At 44.6% G+C, this 18327-nt stretch overlaps 1 protein-coding gene across 1 annotated transcript in view; it reads left to right on the forward strand.

Annotated features, from left to right (window-relative positions):
- LOC117541601 (phospholipid phosphatase-related protein type 4-like) overlaps positions 1–17909 on the forward strand; it is a 102495-nt gene extending 84586 nt beyond the window's left edge. The window contains exons 9-11 of the mRNA XM_034208816.1: positions 9318–9936; positions 14703–14838; positions 15635–17909. Of these exons, the coding sequence (XP_034064707.1) occupies positions 9318–9936; positions 14703–14838; positions 15635–16560 (1681 nt within the window). The 3' untranslated portion in view covers positions 16561–17909. The remainder of the gene's footprint in view (positions 1–9317; positions 9937–14702; positions 14839–15634) is intronic.
- Positions 17910–18327: the final 418 nt, after the last annotated feature.

Here is an 18327-nt window from a genome sequence, read left to right on the forward strand (position 1 = left end):
AGGTGGAGCGTTACCAGTTGGATCTGGTTGGGCTCACCTCTACGCACAGCGTCGGCTCTGGAACCTTACTTCTGGATAGGGGTTGGACTCTATTCTTCTCCGGAGTTGCTCAAGGTGTGAGGCGCCGGGCGGGTGTGGGGATACTCACAAGTCCCCGGTTAGGTGCTTCGTTGTTGGAGTTTACCCCAGTGGACGAGAGGGTCGCCTCCCTACGCCTGCGGGTTATGGAGGGGAAAACTCTGACTGTTGTGTGTGCTTATGCACCCAACAGCAGTTCAGAGTATACAGCCTTCTTGGAGACCCTGGAAAGAGTCCTGTATGGGGCTCCTGAAGGGGACTCTTTAATCTTGCTGGGAGACTTCAACGCACATGTGGGCAATGATGGAGACACTTGGAGGGGCGTGATTGGGAGGAACGGCCCCCCTGATCTGAACCGGAGTGGTGCTTTGTTACTGGACTTCTGTGCTAGTCATGGATTGGCCATAACAAACACCATGTTCGAACATAAGGATGCTCATAAGTGTACGTGGTACCAGAGCACCCTAGGCAGAAGGTCCATGATCGATTTCGTTATCGTATCATCGGACCTGAGGCCGTATGTTTTGGACACTCGGGTAAAGAGAGGGGCGGAGTTGTCAACTGATCACCATCTGGTGGTGAGTTGGGTCGAGTGGCGGGGGAAGCCTCTGGATAGACCTGGTAAGCCCAAACGTGTAGTTCGGGTGAACTGGGAACGTCTGGAGGAGGCCCAAGTTCAGGAGGCCTTCAACTCACACCTCCGGCGGAGCTTTTCGGGCATTCCTGTGGAGGTTGGGGACATTGAACCAGAGTGGTCGGTGTTCAAAGCCTCTATTGCCGAAGCCGCGGCGGGGAGCTGTGGTCTCAAGGTCCTAGGTGCCTCAAGGGGCGGTAACCCTCGAACCTCCTGGTGGACACCGGTGGTCAGGGAAGCCGTCCGACTGAAGAAGGAGGCCTTCAGGGATTTGTTATCCCGGGGGACTCCCGAGGCAGTTGCAAGGTACCGACAGGCCCGAAGGGCAGCAGCCTCATCCGTGGCCGAGGCAAAGCAGCGGGTGTGGGAGAAGTTCGGAGAAGACATGGAGAAGGACTTTCGGGCGGCACCAAAGTTGTTCTGGAAAACTGTTCGACACCTCAGGAGGGGGAAGCAGGGAACCATCCAAGCTGTGTACAGTAAGGATGGGACGTTGTTGACCTCAACTGATGGAGTGTTAGGGCGTTGGAAGGAACACTTTGAGGAACTCCTGAACCCGACAACTCCGCCCTCTATGTTAGAGGCAGAGCTGGAGTATGACGGGGGATCAACACCAATCTCCCGGGGGGAGGTCACTGAGGTCGTCAAACAACTCCACAGTGGCAAAGCCCCGGGGGTGGATGAGATCCGCCCGGAAATGCTGAAGGCTCTGGGTGTTGAGGGACTGTCATGGTTGACACGTCTCATCAACGTTGCGTGGAAGTCGGAAACAGTACCGAAGGAGTGGCAGACCGGGGTGGTGGTTCCCCTTTTTAAAAAGGGGGATCAGAGGGTGTGTGCCAATTACAGAGGCATCACACTACTCAGCCTCCCCGGGAAAGTTTACTCTAAGGTACTCGAAAGGAGGGTCAGGCCGATTGTCGAACCTCAGATTGAGGAGGAACAATGCGGATTCCGTCCTGGTCGTGGAACGACGGATCAGCTTTTTACTCTCGCAAGGATCCTGGAGGGGGCCTGGGAGTACGCTTATCCGGTCTACATGTGTTTTGTAGACTTGGAGAAGGCGTATGACCGAGTTCCCAGGGAGTTACTGTGGGAGGTGCTGCGGGAGTATGGGGTGAGGGGGTCTCTACTCAGGGCCATCCAATCTCTGTACTCCCAAAGCGAGAGCTGTGTCCGGGTCCTCGGCAGTAAGTCGGACACAGGGTTGGCCTCCGCCAGGGCTGCGCTTTGTCACCAATCCTGTTTGTAATATACATGGATCGGATTTCGAGGCGTAGTCGTGGGGGAGGGGGTCTGCAGTTCGGTGGACTAAGGATTGCACCACTGCTTTTTGCAGATGATGTGGTTCTAATGGCTTCATCGGTCTGCGACCTTCAGCACTCACTGGATCGGTTCGCAACCGAGTGTGAAGCGGCTGGGATGAGGATCAGCACCTCCAAATCTGAGGCCATGGTTCTCAGCAGGAAACCGATGGACTGTCCACTTCAAGTAGGGAATGAGTCCTTACCCCAAGTGAAGGAGTTCAAGTATCTCGGGGTCTTGTTCTCGAGTGAGGGAACAATGGAGCGTGAGATGGGCCGGAGAATCGGAGCAGCGGGAGCGGTACTGCAGTCGCTTTACCGCACCGTTGTGACGAAAAGGGAGCTGAGCCAGAAGGCAAAGCTCTCTGTCTACCGGGCCATTTTCGTTCCTACCCTCACCTATGGTCATGAAGGATGGGTCATGACCGAAAGAACGAGATCGCGGATACAAGCGGCCGAGATGGGTTTTCTCCGCAGGGTGGCTGGTGTCTCCCTTTGGGATAAGGTGAGAAGTTCGGTCATCAGGGAGGGACTCGGAGTTGAGCCGCTCCTCCTTCGCGTCGAAAGGAGCCAGTTGAGGTGGTTCGGGCACCTAGTTAGGATGCCACCTGGGCGCCTCCCTAGGGAGGTGTTCCAGGCACCTCCAGCTGGGAAGAGACCAAGGGGTAGACCTAGGACCAGGTGGAGGGATTATATATCTTCGCTAGCCTGGGAGCGCCTTGGGATCCCCCAGTCAGAGCTGGTTGATGTCGCCAGGGAAAAGAAAGTTTGGGGCTCTCTGCTGGAACTGCTACCCCCGCGACCCGACCACGGATAAGCGGGAGAAGATGGATGGATGGCTACAGGGACGTTAATCTACGTCGGTAATATTAACTTTATTTTTTTTATATATGATATATTTTTGCGATTTTCAATACACAAAGACAGCAGCAATACAATGCATTACCTCTGCGATTTCTAACAAATCAACCCCAAGAAACAATACATCAGTTACAATTAGACAATAATGTAATAATGAAATAAAAATAAAAAATAATAATAATAAAAAAAAAATTAAAAAAAAAAAAGGAAAAGAAGAAAATAAATAAAAACCTGCGAGACATTTTGTGAGCATACCTGTGAGCTGTTGCGGTACAGGGGGGGGGGGGGGGGGGCGACTCAGCGACTCAGCCAATGGGGACAGACTCCAACTGGAGGGACTTAATATGTTCTAAGAAGGGTAGCCATATTTTTGTGAACTTCAAGTCTGAGTCCCTAATACAGTATTTAATTTTTTCCAATTTCACAAAGTATAGGCCATCCTTTATCCAATGTCTATGAGAGGGGGGACGAGGACTCTTCCAATGCATCAAAATAACGCGCCTAGCCAGCAATGTGAGGAAAGCTACAAGTTCAGCGAAATAGGATGGCAGTAAATGGTTAACGGGTAAGACACCAAACAGGCCAATTAAGGGTGAGGGATGGATGGTAACAGACGTGATAGCTAAGAGTGAGTCAAAGACAGACTTCCAAAACTGAGATAGGGTGGGGCCAGTCCAAAACATGTGGGCGAGATTAGCTGGCCCTAGGTGACATTTATCACAGTTAGGATCAGTACCAGGATAGATGCGAGCTAGTTTACTTTTGGACCAGTGCACTCTATGGACCACTTTACATTGTAAAACTCCGTGGCGGGCACAAATGGATGATGTGTGGACACGTTTCAAAATAGACTGCCAAACCTCAGTCCCTATCTCTATATTGAGGTCCTCTGACCAATTAGTTCGAAAGTTATCAGAGGGCAGAGGGTGGCATGTGAAAAGAGTATTGTATAGCTTTGAAATGGTACCCTTGAGGTTAGGGTTAATACTTAAGATAGTGTCAACCCAGGTAGAAGGAGGAATAGCAGGGAAACTTGGAAAACGATTACGAATAAAATCTCGGACTTGTAAATATCTAAAGAAGTGGGACTTGGGTAGATTGAATTTACGGGCCAGCTAATCAAAAGATGCAAATGTTCCATCAATGTAAAGTTGTTTTACAGACACAATCCCATTGATCTCCCATATTGAAAAGGCAGCATCAGTGATGGAGGGAGTGAACAGCGGATTGGAATGCACAGGGGACAGTAGAGGTATTCCCTGGAACCCAAAGTGCCGTTTAAGTTGAGTCCAGATCTTGAGACAGTTTTGAACTACAATATTTTTGGAGTATTTTGAGGATGGTAACGTCAGGGGGAGGCACAAGAGGGACATCAGAGAAGAAGAGCCACATGAGGCATCCTCAATCTGCAGCCACGGTGGAGGTTGTTTGTAAATACAACGCCAGGACAATAAAGTTTGAATGTTAGCGGCCCAATAGTAAAATAAAAAGTTAGGCAATGCTAAGCCATCCATTTCCTTGGTTTTTTGAAGAATGTTTTTTCGAATTCTGGGTGTTTTCTTGTTCCATATAAACTGAGAAATTGAGCGATCGAGTGAATGGAAGAAATGTCTCGGAATGAAAACTGACACTGAAAAAGATATAGAAATTTGGGGAGCACATTCATTTTAATGCAATTTATTCTGCCAGCCAGAGATAGAGGTAGGAGAGACCAACGTTGGAGGTCTTGAGTCAGTCGAACCAACAGAGTGGAGAAATTGCACCTAAACAAATCTGAGAAGCTCTTGGTCATGCAAAAGCCCAGATACTTAAAACTTGCCAGAGATGTCTTAAACGGTAACTTTGAAAGGGGGTAGGCTGTAGCTGCAGCGTTAATGGGAAGCAGTTCACTTTTGTTAAAATGTAACTTATAACCCGAAATCTGCCCAAACTCCCTCAGCACAGCCGATACTGGAGGGATAGATTTGTCTGGGTCCGAGATGAATAGCAGAAGGTCATCAGCATACAAGGAGAGTTTATGCTCAACTCCCCCCCTTGAGATGCCCTGCATCTGACTGAACCTGAGGGCCACCGCCAGCGGCTCAATGGCAATGGCAAACAAAAGAGGAGAAAGTGGACAACCCTGCCGAGTTCCACGCTTGAGGGGAAAATAATCAGAATAATCATTATTTGTGCGGACGCAAGCTAGGGGGGATGTATAGAAACCTAATTCATGAAATAAATGTGTCGCCAAACCCAAATCTTCTCAATGTGTGAAATAAATAAGGCCATTCTACCCGGTCAAAAGCTTTCTCAGCGTCCATTGAAATAATAATTTCCGGGGAATCAGGAGAAGAGGGTGAATATAATATGTCAAATAGCCGTCTGACATTGTGAAAAGAGTGTCTGTCTTTAACAAACCCTGTTTGATCTGTGGAGATGATAGTAGTCAGAACAGATTCTAAACGTTTTGCACCTTAGCTAAAAGCTTGACGTCAGCACAAAGCAAAGATATAGGGCGGAAATGACCACAAAGAAGAGGATCCTTGTCCTTTTTCAGTATAAGAGAAATAGTAGCCTGACGTAGCGTAGGGGGAAGTGTGCCAGATTGAAACGATTCATTAAACATGTTAAGCAATAGAGGGGTTAACTTATCAGAAAACATTTAAAAAAATTCAGCAGGGAAGCCATCAGGGCCTGGACACTTCACACTCTGCATCGACATTAGAGCAGCTTTGATTTCATTAACTGTGAAGGGTTCATCTAACCCAGACGATGTTTCAGGGTCAATGGAGGGGATGTTTAGGGACCTAAAGAAGTTGTCATATTGTGTCTCATCAGATGAGCTCTCAGAAGTATATAATTAACTATAAAAGTCCTTGAATTTGTCATTAATGGTTTGAGGATTAATAGATATTCCATCAGCAGTATTAATTTGAGTGATGTGCTGAGAGGAAGAGGATTGTCGAATTTGGTGGGCAAGTATTTTGCTCGGTTTATCTCCGAATTCATAGTAATTGTGGCGTGTTTTTAAAAGTGATTTTGTTGCCTCTTCTGAGGCCAAAATGTCAAATTCAGCCTTTTTTGTCAATAATTCTTTGAGAATACCTGCACTGGGGGAGTCTACACATCTTGTCTGCAGATCCGATAAAGCCCTGGAAAGGCAGATACTCTTCTCAGTGTTGATTTTTCTTTGGTAAGCGCAATAGGATATTATTTCTCCTCTTAGATAGGCCTTGCACGCTTCCCAAATTGTTGCTGCAGATACAGCCGGGTTAACATTAGTGGAAATAAAAAGGTCAATGCGATTCCTAATAGTTTTGATAAAATCCGGGTCAGAAAGTAGTAGTGAATTGAAGCGCCAGGGAGAACGTGACAAGGACCTGCCAGGAAGAGAGATGTCAACAATGACAGTTGCGTGGTCCGATATACCTATAGGGCTGTATGAGCATGAGCTAACAGAGGGGAGCAATTTGTTATCAATAAGAAATAAATCAATTCGGGAGAAAGTACCATGAACAGGAGAAAAGAAAGAGAACGGCTTGGCACTAGGATTAAAAAAGCGCCAGACATCTGAGACTGCGTATTGCTCCATGAACAGTTGGATAACTTTGGAAGATTTAGATGGGGCAGAGGGCTTGTTAGATGAACGGTCAAGTGAAGGATCAATACAACAGTTAAAATCCCCTCCCAGAATGAGCTGGCTGGAATTTATGTCAGGAATGGAGAAAAGAACATTTCTGAAAAAGTCCTCGTTGTCAAAATTCGGGCCACATATTTTGCCAGTTGCGATAATAAAACGGCCACTTGGGTCTGATATAACATTGGACACAGAGAATGGGACATATTTATGAACAAGAATTGCAACGCCTCGGGCCTTACTTGAAAAGGAAGAATGGTAAAGCTGGCCCACCCACCCTCTGCGAAGATGGTCTGATGGTTGGAGGTGGGTTTCTCGCAAAAAGGCAATTTTTGTGTTTAAATGTTTTAGATGGTTAATCACATTGTTACGTTTCACAGAAGAATTCAGGCCCCTGACATTCCAACTAGTAAATCTTAAAGCACCACTTGGTGCTGTTAAGGAGTTAGAGTTTAGCATACAATGATACTGGGCAGGTGGTGTACCTGCATGTCCCTGTCCCCATACCTGGCACCTCTCTCCCGCTGACAAGCAACAGGGAGAGAAAAGGTGTGGCGTGAGACCGAGTTTAGTATATTAAGTGTAGAAGCAGCCCACAGGCAAAGGATAAGATAACATGAAATAAACAATATAATAAAAAACCTAACTGAAAAAACATTGGACAAACAATTCTCCCCCCACCCCTCCCCTTAACCCGGATCCCAGCACAGTTGTTGCAAAAACAAACAACAAACACTCTGATACCGTGATCAGCATACCTTGCTACTTCCTTAATTCTTAATTCTATCGCTCAATTCCCACAACAATGTATGATTGAACTTTAACAGTGAAAATGTAACCTTTTTTAAATACCTCAAACACAGCACTTCAAGAAATGTGCATCTGGTTTAACAGGATATTTAGAGCTCTTAAGCCTTGCCATTACAGCAACCTGCCGGACATATGCCTAAAAAGACAATGTTAACCTAACAGCAGAATAGGACTGCATCAATGTACGTCTGAATTGACAGTTAAAGTACATCTAGAGCAGTTATATAACACAGAGTAACTACATGACAGTTAGCTTGCTTACGGAGCTATGTTCAAGTCCTGAACAAACTTGACGGCCTCTGGAGCAGACATGAGCCATGTCCGGTCCCCGTTAGGCAGGGTGATGCGCAGCTTGGTTGGGAAGAGGAGAGCCGGCTTGTACCCACGCTTGTACAGCTCAGCCATGGGGCTTCTGTACTCGGCGCGCTGCTTTAACACGTCGGGGCTGTAGTCATCATACAAGCGGATCTTATGGCCTTTGTAGTTCAGCTCACCCTGCCTGCGGGCCTCACGGATCACTAGGTCCTTAATTTGGAATAGGTGGAAGCGCAGGATGACAGGTCTCGGTCTCCCTCCTGGGGCAGGCTTGGGCGCGAGGCTCCGGTGAGCTCGGTCAAGCTCGGGGGGCGAAGCAAGAATCTACGTGCCGAGGATATCAACGAGGAGTTGAGAGAAGAAGGCAGATGGACGGGGACCTTCGATAGATTCAGGTAGGCCAATAATCCGAAGATTTTGGCGTCTGCTGCGTCCCTCCAAATCTGCTACCTTAGTTTTGAGTGTCTCGTTGTCCCCCTTCAAAGCGGAGCATGCGTCCTCAAGTTGCTGGAGACGTTGGTCGACTTCATTAGCATTAGCTTCCAGAGAATGTATACGCTGCCCCGTGGTCTGTGATAGTGGAATGTATGCTGTCCAGGGTAGATGTCAGAGACTCGAATGAGGATTTGAAATCAGCCGTGAGAGCTGCTCTATGTCCATCCAGTAGCAAGCTAATGTCAGCCAAAGTTATGCTAGGAGTCGAAGCTGTAGTAATGCTAGGAGTCGGAGCTGGAGACCCTTTGTCCTTTTCAGCTTGTTTTCCCTTTGCTTTCGACATTGCCGGAGGTCTTTGCAGTTAACACTGGCTTATAAAGCCGTTGAAAACAAATTATGTTGAAAAAGGACGAGGTTTAAAAGGTAAATAAGAGTGGGAAAGTTAGAGCCAACCGAGCACGCGTCTATTCAGCACACCCCATACCGGAAGCCTCGTGAAGCCAATATTAACTTTATTTAATACAAGATTTAATCATACAGCCCAAGTAGTATAATATTTTACAAATTATGAATTACAGCAAACATGTGCAATATATCCATTATTACAGCTCCGTGGCAGTAAGGCGAAATGGTCCATTCTTATTGTGCATCCATGCGTAAAGATAAACGCATGTAGTGCTGAACACGTAACTTGAACGTGCCGGGCAGCGCGGTCCCATGGGTTAGATGCGCGTTCATAATGCCGAGGGAAATAACTCTCAGAATAACGTTATTAGCACATTTTTACAACTTGAGGAACGAATGTTTTTAATAAGGGCTATTCAAGTGTTCATACTGGGTAGTTTATTTAGTTTAAAAAACATTATACAACGATTTACAGACCACTCTTTCCCCATGTAAGTCAATGGGAAAAAGTGTTTCCGGGCCTGGCAACCAAACGGAAGTGTAGTACCGCTGTTTGGCCACAACGAATATTTTCATCTGAGTCCGGCGCACTTCCTGGGGGCTTGGGGAAAATGGGCAGGAGGGATTTCATCATGACTGTCATTCTGCCACACTGCAGGTCCCACTTTACACATTGTACAGCCACTTAGGCACAAGTGCTAACTACTCTAGAAAGAAGCTTTGCTAATTGACAACATCCTGCTGTGGAACTCACATGGTTGTGGTTAGCACACTGCTATGACGCTTCAATTTAATAGCTATGCTGCAATTGTTTTCTGTGTTATTGATCATGAAGTTTGTTTGCCCCTTTCTCTAGGTCTCACGGAGGCTCCTCATTGGAGGAGGGTCGCAATCCACGTCGTCACGCCGCCATCCACGCATCAATGGATTCAACCAGATCCAAACAGCTGCTCAGCCAATGGAAGAATAAAAACGACAACAGGAAGCTGTCCCTGCAGGTAATGGATGGAATCAGACCTTGCACCTCCTCCTCTCCTCAGAGAAACATGGAGCTGCGCTGCTCCTCTGAGCCTTCTGCCATGGGCCTGGAGGCGGAGCTCCGCGCTGGAACACACCTGCCTTCACTTATCAGCTGTCAGGAGACGGAGCTGCGTGCTGGGGGCCACATCCCAGCTCAGTACATGAAACTAGCGGCAAGCTCTGTTCCTATGACCAATCATAATCACCTGCAACATAACGGCAGCACAGGAATGGCTGGTGGGGCCAGAGTGTCTATCCAATCCCGGCCTGGGTCCTCGCAGCTGGTTCACATTCCTGAGGAGGAAAACGTCATGAGCAGGGATCAGGAGAGTGAGTCAGAGGACAGCATGATGGACGGTGGGGGGTCAGTGAGAGAGAAGTGGATGAGAGTGGCCGAGAAGACCACCATCCCCTGCAGGCCGCTCAGTGCTGGAGGACAGCCTCGTCTTATGCAGGTTCATCATTCTTCTTTTCACCAACTTTACCTCTTGTTATGTCTTTCTGCCTGCACCAGCAGATAGAATATCAAAAACAGTAAACTTTATTTTCAATTCCTCTGTGTGACAGAGATATAGAAATGCTGTTTCTAGCCATCACAAATAATACAAATATATCAAACATAAATACATACATGTGTATATACACACCTGTACCTATATATAAATATATACTCATAAATAGATCCATATATAGATATTCACACATTAAAAGGTAACGATTTACAACAGTAAATATATATTTGTTTAAATCATGCTGCTACAGCAGTGATATATTTGTAGGGATGGGTACCGAGCCCCGGTATTAAAGGGGCTCGGTATTTTCTTTTTTCGGTACTGGAGACATTAAAAAAACATGTCATAATATGTATTATTGCTACAAAAACATTATATTGCAGTTTTAGTTTCGCCAACTCCGTTTCTAATATGCAATCAGACTACAAAATGCGTCTATGATGTATTTTCGATCTTTCCAATCCAGACGAGAGATTTCTCTCCCCCGTCTGTGTGCGAGGGGGCGGGGCAGTTTACACACACGCGGCTGCTACATGCAGCAACACACGGCGGAGATGGCGGAGAGAAGGGCTCCAAGGTGTGGTTAAATGTTAGCCGCAGGGGCGCCGCCAGGGATTTTGGGCCCCATGAAAATATATCACATTGGGCCACGCCAACCAAGCACAATTGCTGTAACCACATCTCCAGAACCCAACCCACTCATGTATGCTTTAAATAACTCTACCTGTACAGGCTTGCATCTATCTTGTAGTCCAATACTAACTGCACAATATTTACTGACACTGAGCGGTGAACATATAACACTGTGCAGACTGCAAATTCTACTGCAGTAGAATTCACTATTTGATATAACTAACATTCCTGACAATAGATCTCAATAGTCTTATGGTGAACATGCCTTTTTAATAACATTTTTGAATGGAACATTCATAAATCAAAATAAATGTAACTTAAATATATATGACCTCGTAAATTAAAATAAAGTGAACATTAACACCAATATTATCATTTATAAAATGCTATAAAAAAATAACATTAGCAGCAGATTTTTTTATTAAATATACATACCAACTACAAAATAAGCGGGTATTAAAGTGTAAATGGACAACAAAACGGAAATGGAAGTGAAAAGGCCTGATGGTGGTGCTAAATCAGAGCATATCACCTGTTCTCAGTCTTTTTCTCATCATGCATCTTGTGTGTAGTGATCCAATATCGTTACCATAGCCTTGCCCTTTAAAGGGCCCATGTCATGCTTTTCCGGTTATTACCCGTCCCCTTGTGTGTTATGTAGCTTTTTCTGTTTATCAACCTTTTTCTTACTCAATATAAAGCCACACTTATTGTTTTTACTTCGGCTGTGAGTGTGTGCTCAGGATGAGTTTCGCGCTGTCTCGCTGACCCGGAAACCACACCAGTAAGCCAGCTCACTGAGCAGCGAGCCTCGCAACGTCCCGACCAATCAGAGCACACTGGGCTCACAGGGGGGGGGGGGGGGGGGGGGGGGGGGGGGCAGGAGCTCCAACAAGCCGTTTAGGACAGAGAGTGAATACACATACTATACAGAGGTGCTGTATGAGAAACCAATGTGAGTTTGGAACATTGAACAATGTAAATCTATTCCAGTAGACCTCAACAATGGAATTATGATCAGTAGAAATGGCCATGAGATGGGACCTTTAACAGTTATTACAAGCCCTGGCTCAGCCTTACTCACCAAGAGCCCAGCGCCTAGCCTTCTTACAGGCAAAGTCACTGATCAAGTCCTTGAAGTCCAGCTTTCTAGCCAACTGGCTTTCAATGGACAGCATGGCAAGACTGCAAAGCCTTATGGGGGGACAGGGCTGCTGAGCCTAAAGATGGATCTGTTGGTCCTGGCACCAGGGGAGGGACAACTGATTTAGTATGAATAGCTGCTAAAAATGTACCTGCATTTATTAAATGTCAGCTAAAAGAGGAGTGAAATGAAAAACCTCTGAATTTTCTGTGAAGATATTAACAGTACTTAATGTCAGCAAAACATTACAATTATTATTTACAATGGACTAAGCTTAGCTAACAGACTCATTTCCACCACACCCACCTTTTCTTTGAAAAACTGGGTGACATACTGTCGCCCTTTAGTCCCTCTTTCTTGTCTTTCTCTCCTTTATTTTCTTTTTTGAAAGCCTGACTTTGTGAGTCGTTGAGACATGGTTCACACGTAAGTACTAGCATCCCTGCTCACATGCTCTCACTCTCTGCCAGAAAGTGTGGTGCCACACAGCGTTTGGAGGCAGGACCAAACCATTACATGTAAATAGAGGGGGGTGTACAGAGGCTTTGGATAATTAACTTTTGGAAGAAAAAAAGTGAAATGAATCATAAGTTTATTGAGTACATCATCAATATAACGTTATATTAATGTTAATTATTGATGATTGATGAAAGGTTACTTAAACATTTTTTCTTAATGTTCTAAAAATGTTTGGGGCCCCTGTCAGTCACGGGCCCTTAGAATCGTCCTAACTTTTCACCCCCTTACGGCGCCCCTGGTTAACCGTCTCGAATTCTCGTTGCCAAAAGTACAATAAGAGTTTAGCATGTAAGGGCGGTAACACGAGCAATTTGTAAAACTGTTACCAGCAGGCTTGGAATTTCGTCATTTAGGGGCAAGGCCATTTGGCCTTTGGTGTCACACCTTTTTGTTGGGGCACAAAGGCCACATGCCAGGGCACAAAGGCCATTGAGGGAAAAATGTGTATTTGGAGCTTACAAATAAATAGCTTAATAACACTTTCTGATAAGCAAACACGAATGACATGGAAAACAAATCACTTTTTTAATATCAATAATGTTTAACATTATAATCATATAGGCCTATGCCCCCTTAGTATTACCGTATATAAAATGAAAAACTCTACTTTGAATAATTAGTGTTTGGTATATTTTCGATCTACAACTTCTCCAATTCAAAAATCCTAAATAAAATCTAAAAATCTAAAACTATATTAATATGTAACAAATATATTCAATTTCAGAGCAGAAGAAACAGCCTTCAAGGGTCAAACTCTGCACATAATTCATTCAGCAGTGTACAGTGAAGGTCAAACATTCAACTGTATGAACAAGCAATACTTTGGTGTGTGTGTGTGTGTGTGTGTGTGTGTGTGTGTGTGTGTGTGTGTGTGTGTGTGTGTGTGTGTGTGTGTGTGTGTGTGTGTGTGTGTGTGTGTCTTATAACCGTTATCAGTATGTGGTTACTTCGGCATCATTTTGAAACGTGTATTACAATTAAATAACGATAAAATATGTTCATTTTGCTGTAGTTGGTTTCTACCACAGTATTTACATGGATATAAGTCCCGCCCCCTCACCAGCACGTCCTATTTGAATGACAGGAGTAAACAAAGCTGACAGCCGCGGTGAAACTAGAGCGATTAGAGCGATGCGAATATTCGCATCGCGTCCGGTGTGGATGCAGCATAATGCAGTTCAGAGACCAGACCACTGTTCTTACGCTTTTAAAGAAACTCCGAGATTTTAACAGTGTGAGGGGCACACAGGCCATGGTGGCCGTAGGACGTACAATTATTTTCGGGGCATCACGGCCAGACCGATGGGCAACGGCGGCCATGGCCGTCATGAAATTCCTAAGTCAGCGGTCCCCAACCTTTTTTGCGCCACGGACCGGTTTCATGTAAGACAATATTTTCACGGACCGGCCTTCAATGTATGGGGGTATACAGGGCTGTAGTGCACAATTTTTCTGAGTAAAACCAACATTTGCAGTAACCATAAGGCGCCTTTCACATGCGCCATTTTTGCGTGCTCAAATCCACTATTGTCAATGTAGACACCACTTACGGCTGTGTCCTTAGTTGAAAGTATTACCCAATCACGGCCGGAATATATCTTTCCTGTCTTCCTTAAACATTAGACTTCGGACTGATATTCAAAAAATATATTTTGTATTCAATCTTTCTGTGCGGCCCATGGACCGGTACCGACCCATGGACCGGTACCGGCGTGATAAGTGATCTGTGCACTTAGTTTTTTAGGGACTTGGACAATAAATCTCAATAAATCTCAAGGGTCTGTTTCTTGAAGGGCTAGAGAAACATATAGGATTTGTAGGTATTGTGCCTGCATGGCCTACCGCTCTGTGTGGCTTGCACCAACACCCTCAATGGACTATTTTTTGTTCTCCGTCTTTGTTGGGCCCCATGTGTTATATCCCGAGTGACCTCTTAACAGGTCGTACTGGACCAGCTCTTCCTTTAAACGGTCATATCTCGATTGTCCTAAGATTCTCTGAGAGCTTTTTAAGCTGCTGGCCAGGAATCTAGAGGTAGGCAACCTCTAGATTCCTGAATTGTGATTTTACCCTAAATCCACAAACCAATTTTGCAATCCACATCCTGTTGGTAATGGATTACAGATTCATTATTCCTTGTTGACCGGGTGAGCAAATTAACTTCGGGAATACGAATTTTAATCCACTGCTGGTTTGCCAATTGTTAATCCTACAGTTTGTGTTTTGCAGTTGGTTTGTAGTGTGTCTGCACTTACAGCGACTCCAAGATCACTAGCCAATTTAAACATTTCAAACATACTGGAACTCTGGTGAAATACAGTATCTCAAGATAAAGACTTGTATTACAATTTGTTGTTATCCATATCCAAATGTCTTTCCTAAACTGTATAATTCAGTCAACCTCTAATTCCAGGTGATAGCCTTAACCAAACAGCAGGGTCTGCTGTACTCTCCTCGGTCCGAGGACGGGGGATCCGTTCGATACAGAGCCCTGACAGACCAGGACCCATCACCGCCGGCTTCCACCACTGGAGCATTGGGAGGAGGAGGTATGTACTGCTGGTAGTACTATATGTGAAGCATTATGACATCAATAATTGTTATGCTTACCAATCATGACAACCACAGGGAAGATTGGTAGTCTTAAAAGCCCTCCATCTTTGACTTTAGATTCTGTTATTGCAGAACAACATAAAGTAGTATAACACTAAATAGAAGAGTGATTTCAATTCAATTGTAAAAATGATTGGGGTTGAATAGGTAACTTTTCTGCCACCATTATCCTGCAAGTTGTCTACGTTTAAGGCAGATTGCATTTGATTAAGAGAGCTACCAATGATATGTCTGGTAATATTACATATTGTGTATGTATCAAACATAGTCAAATATGGACATATTCTCTGTGACTTCCCCCTGATGTTTATGAAGAGCGGATGTGAAGCTCAGGAGTAGGCCTTCTTTTGGTTAGTGAAGGTCATAAAATCATTAAGTATTTGAGACACACTGACAAATTGTTAATTTTAGTTTTTTGCCTTAACAAGAAATATTAAAATGTTCAGCATTAAGTATTGGCGGTAACAACTTACTTTTCCAGAAACCAATGATTAATGGATATCAATGTTGGCTCTGTGCCTCAAGCAATGGTATGCTGGGAATAAAGTATATACCTAAGTAATTTAATATTCTAGATGTAGAAGAACGAGTGGGACCTAATGAATGAACACTCCATTGAGTTATGGATTTAAACAATCAAGATCATGATTATCATTGCTATTATTGATTGTCATAAGGGTTAGTAGTAGATGATAATTATTGAGTTATTGATTATTTGTCTTGTTCTGTCAGGAGGTTTAGAAAGAAGTGGAAGTATAGTCCGTATCGATGCCCACCCAGAGTCCAGATCAAACAAACCTGTGGTGAAACCTCCGAGCACGGACGGAAGTGGCTCCTGGCGATGGAAACCACCCGATCAACGACCATCCCTCCGCCAGTCGCCGTTCCCCCTCGACGACTTGAACAGACACACAGACAGCTGTGATTCGCTAAGGGACGGAGGGTCAGTGGACGGCCGGAGGAGCGTGACAGGAATCGAAATGGAAAGTGATGGGGGAGGAGATGGAGGGGGTGGAGGAATAGGAGAAGGGGGGGAAGAAGGTGTATACACAAACCATCCCCATGTTGTACACCCTTTACATCCCTTACATCCAAATAACCCCAACAACTTTCAGCACCCCAATTTTAACCCCAACAATCCCAACTTTAATAACATTCACCTTAACTTTAACCCTAACTCTGTCAACTTTAACCCCAACTCTGTAAACTTTAACCCCAACTCTGTAAACTTTAACCCCAACTCTGCAAACTTCAACCCCAACTCTGCCAATTTTAACCCCAACTCTGCAAACTTCAACCCAAACTCTGCCAATTTTAACCCCAACTCTGCAAACTTCAACCCAAACTCTGCCAATTTTAACCCTAACTCTGCAAACTTCAACCCTAATTCTGGCAACTTTAACCCCAATTCTGTAAACTTCAACCCTAACTCTGCCAACTACAACCCAAACTCGGGCAACTTTAACCCAAACTCTGGCAACTTTAGCCCCAACTCTACCAACTCCAACATGACGATACCCCCCCCCTGCAAGCTTTGCTCCTCCCTTCCATCCCCACCCTCAGGCCATCACCACCATCAGAGTCACTCCGGTGGATGGAACGGCTGCCAGCAGCGACGGTGGATCGGACTGCCAGTCCGTGGCCTCTTCGAGTTGTGAGTCAACCCTGAGGAGGAAGAGTGGCTCCCACATCATCCATGTCCCAGATCGAGGGCCCACACCCGACCTCCACAATAACCACCGTATCTGTGATGACAGTAACCGTTTCGACAACGAAAGCCTTTTTCAGGAAAACTTTCAAAGTTTCCAAGAAAACCCCATCCACCCGAACCATCCCAACCACCCCAGCAGGCAGTTGCAGGGGATGTTTGGGCGTCCCAGCCCAACGGCTCCCCCTACCCTACCCCGCCCCATAATAACTCACACTCCACCACCTACTCTGGGGTTGGCCTACAAAGAATGATACACTTTTTGTTAAAATCATATCCTAAACCTGGAATTTAAAACATGTCCTTCTTGACCAGAACAATATTTAAACAAATATGAGAGCAAGTTTGGTTAAATCTGTCCACCACCGAGGGTCAGCTATTAGGGAATCGGATGACCAAAAACATTTAGGACCCAACTGCAACCTGTCACCTGGTTAATAAGGGCACAATATTTGGCCAATTGTGACGCCCAGCAGCTTGCTGACTGAAAATGCGTTATTTCTTTAAAGGAGACGTACGTGAGCTGATCAGGACCTATTTTCAAAAAGTTATATTTCCCCTTTTTTTGAGTAGTAACATATTTAGCTCGGCCCAGGATCTCCCACCGGCAAATACGACATAAATCTTGGCATTGCTGCTCACAAGAGGGGTAAGTTTGATTCAACGTGTTTACTTTTTGTCACTTTTTATTCGTAAATGTGAAAAATGTAGTACACTTGCTTCCTAGGCTCAAGGATAATGGGCTTAGTAAAGTGCTGACCCTTCGACTGGCTTAGCTCTGTCCCATTGCTCAACAACAGTGCAGCGCTCATCTTTTTGTCATACTGTACACAGGTGACAATATTAATATATAAACATTACATTGATCCCACATGTCATCAGATGGATATTTGCATTCAAACCTGTAAATGTGCTGTGTATGCACATTTGTACATATGAATGTGGGTGGCCACAGTGGAAACTAAACCCACAGTCACAATGAAAATTGTGTCTGGGCTACAAGGTGTCCCTTTTTGGTAATAACAGTATATCCTGGTGGTATTGTGTTTGTGATGAAGAACAATAACATGGGACACAGCTTGTGTTTAAAAGTAGTTCAACAAGCGCTCTGTTTTTGACATGCTGTGTGTTATAGATGTGCACTGTATAAACTGTCTGTGTAGTAACTGTACTGTACATTGACACATGCAGCATGTGAGTCTTCTGAACCAACTTAGAGCATACACAAGAACTTTCAGTTTGGTTCATTTTCACCACGTCCCCCAGCATTGCAGTATTACAATTAAAGTAACAGAAAAAGGGATGATATTGTGAGGAAATGGTTTTCTATGTCAATAGAAAGGGTTTTAGTAATATTCAAAAGTTAGTATTGTCATTTAGAAAGAAAGACTAAGATCTTTGTTCTTGAAAGCTATAAATGTAGTTCTTCAACAACCCTCAGTTTAATATGAAGACTATTCTAACCTGTTTACTACAATACATATTAATATTAAAATAATTATACAATTATATTCCCCCGAAATACAATACACAATCTCTCAAATCTTAAAACCCCTTTTCATAATAATTGTGATTTCTTGTCTTGTAATAATACAACTGCCTTGTGAAAATAACACATTTTCATACTTTTAGGACTTTTTTATTTTACCCTAACAATCTTATTTATATAACATTATTACTTCTTTCACAAATTCTTTAGATTGTTTCCCTTAACACT

This window comes from Gymnodraco acuticeps, unplaced genomic scaffold, assembly GCF_902827175.1.
Source record: "Gymnodraco acuticeps unplaced genomic scaffold, fGymAcu1.1, whole genome shotgun sequence".
Taxonomy (NCBI): domain Eukaryota; kingdom Metazoa; phylum Chordata; class Actinopteri; order Perciformes; family Bathydraconidae; genus Gymnodraco; species Gymnodraco acuticeps.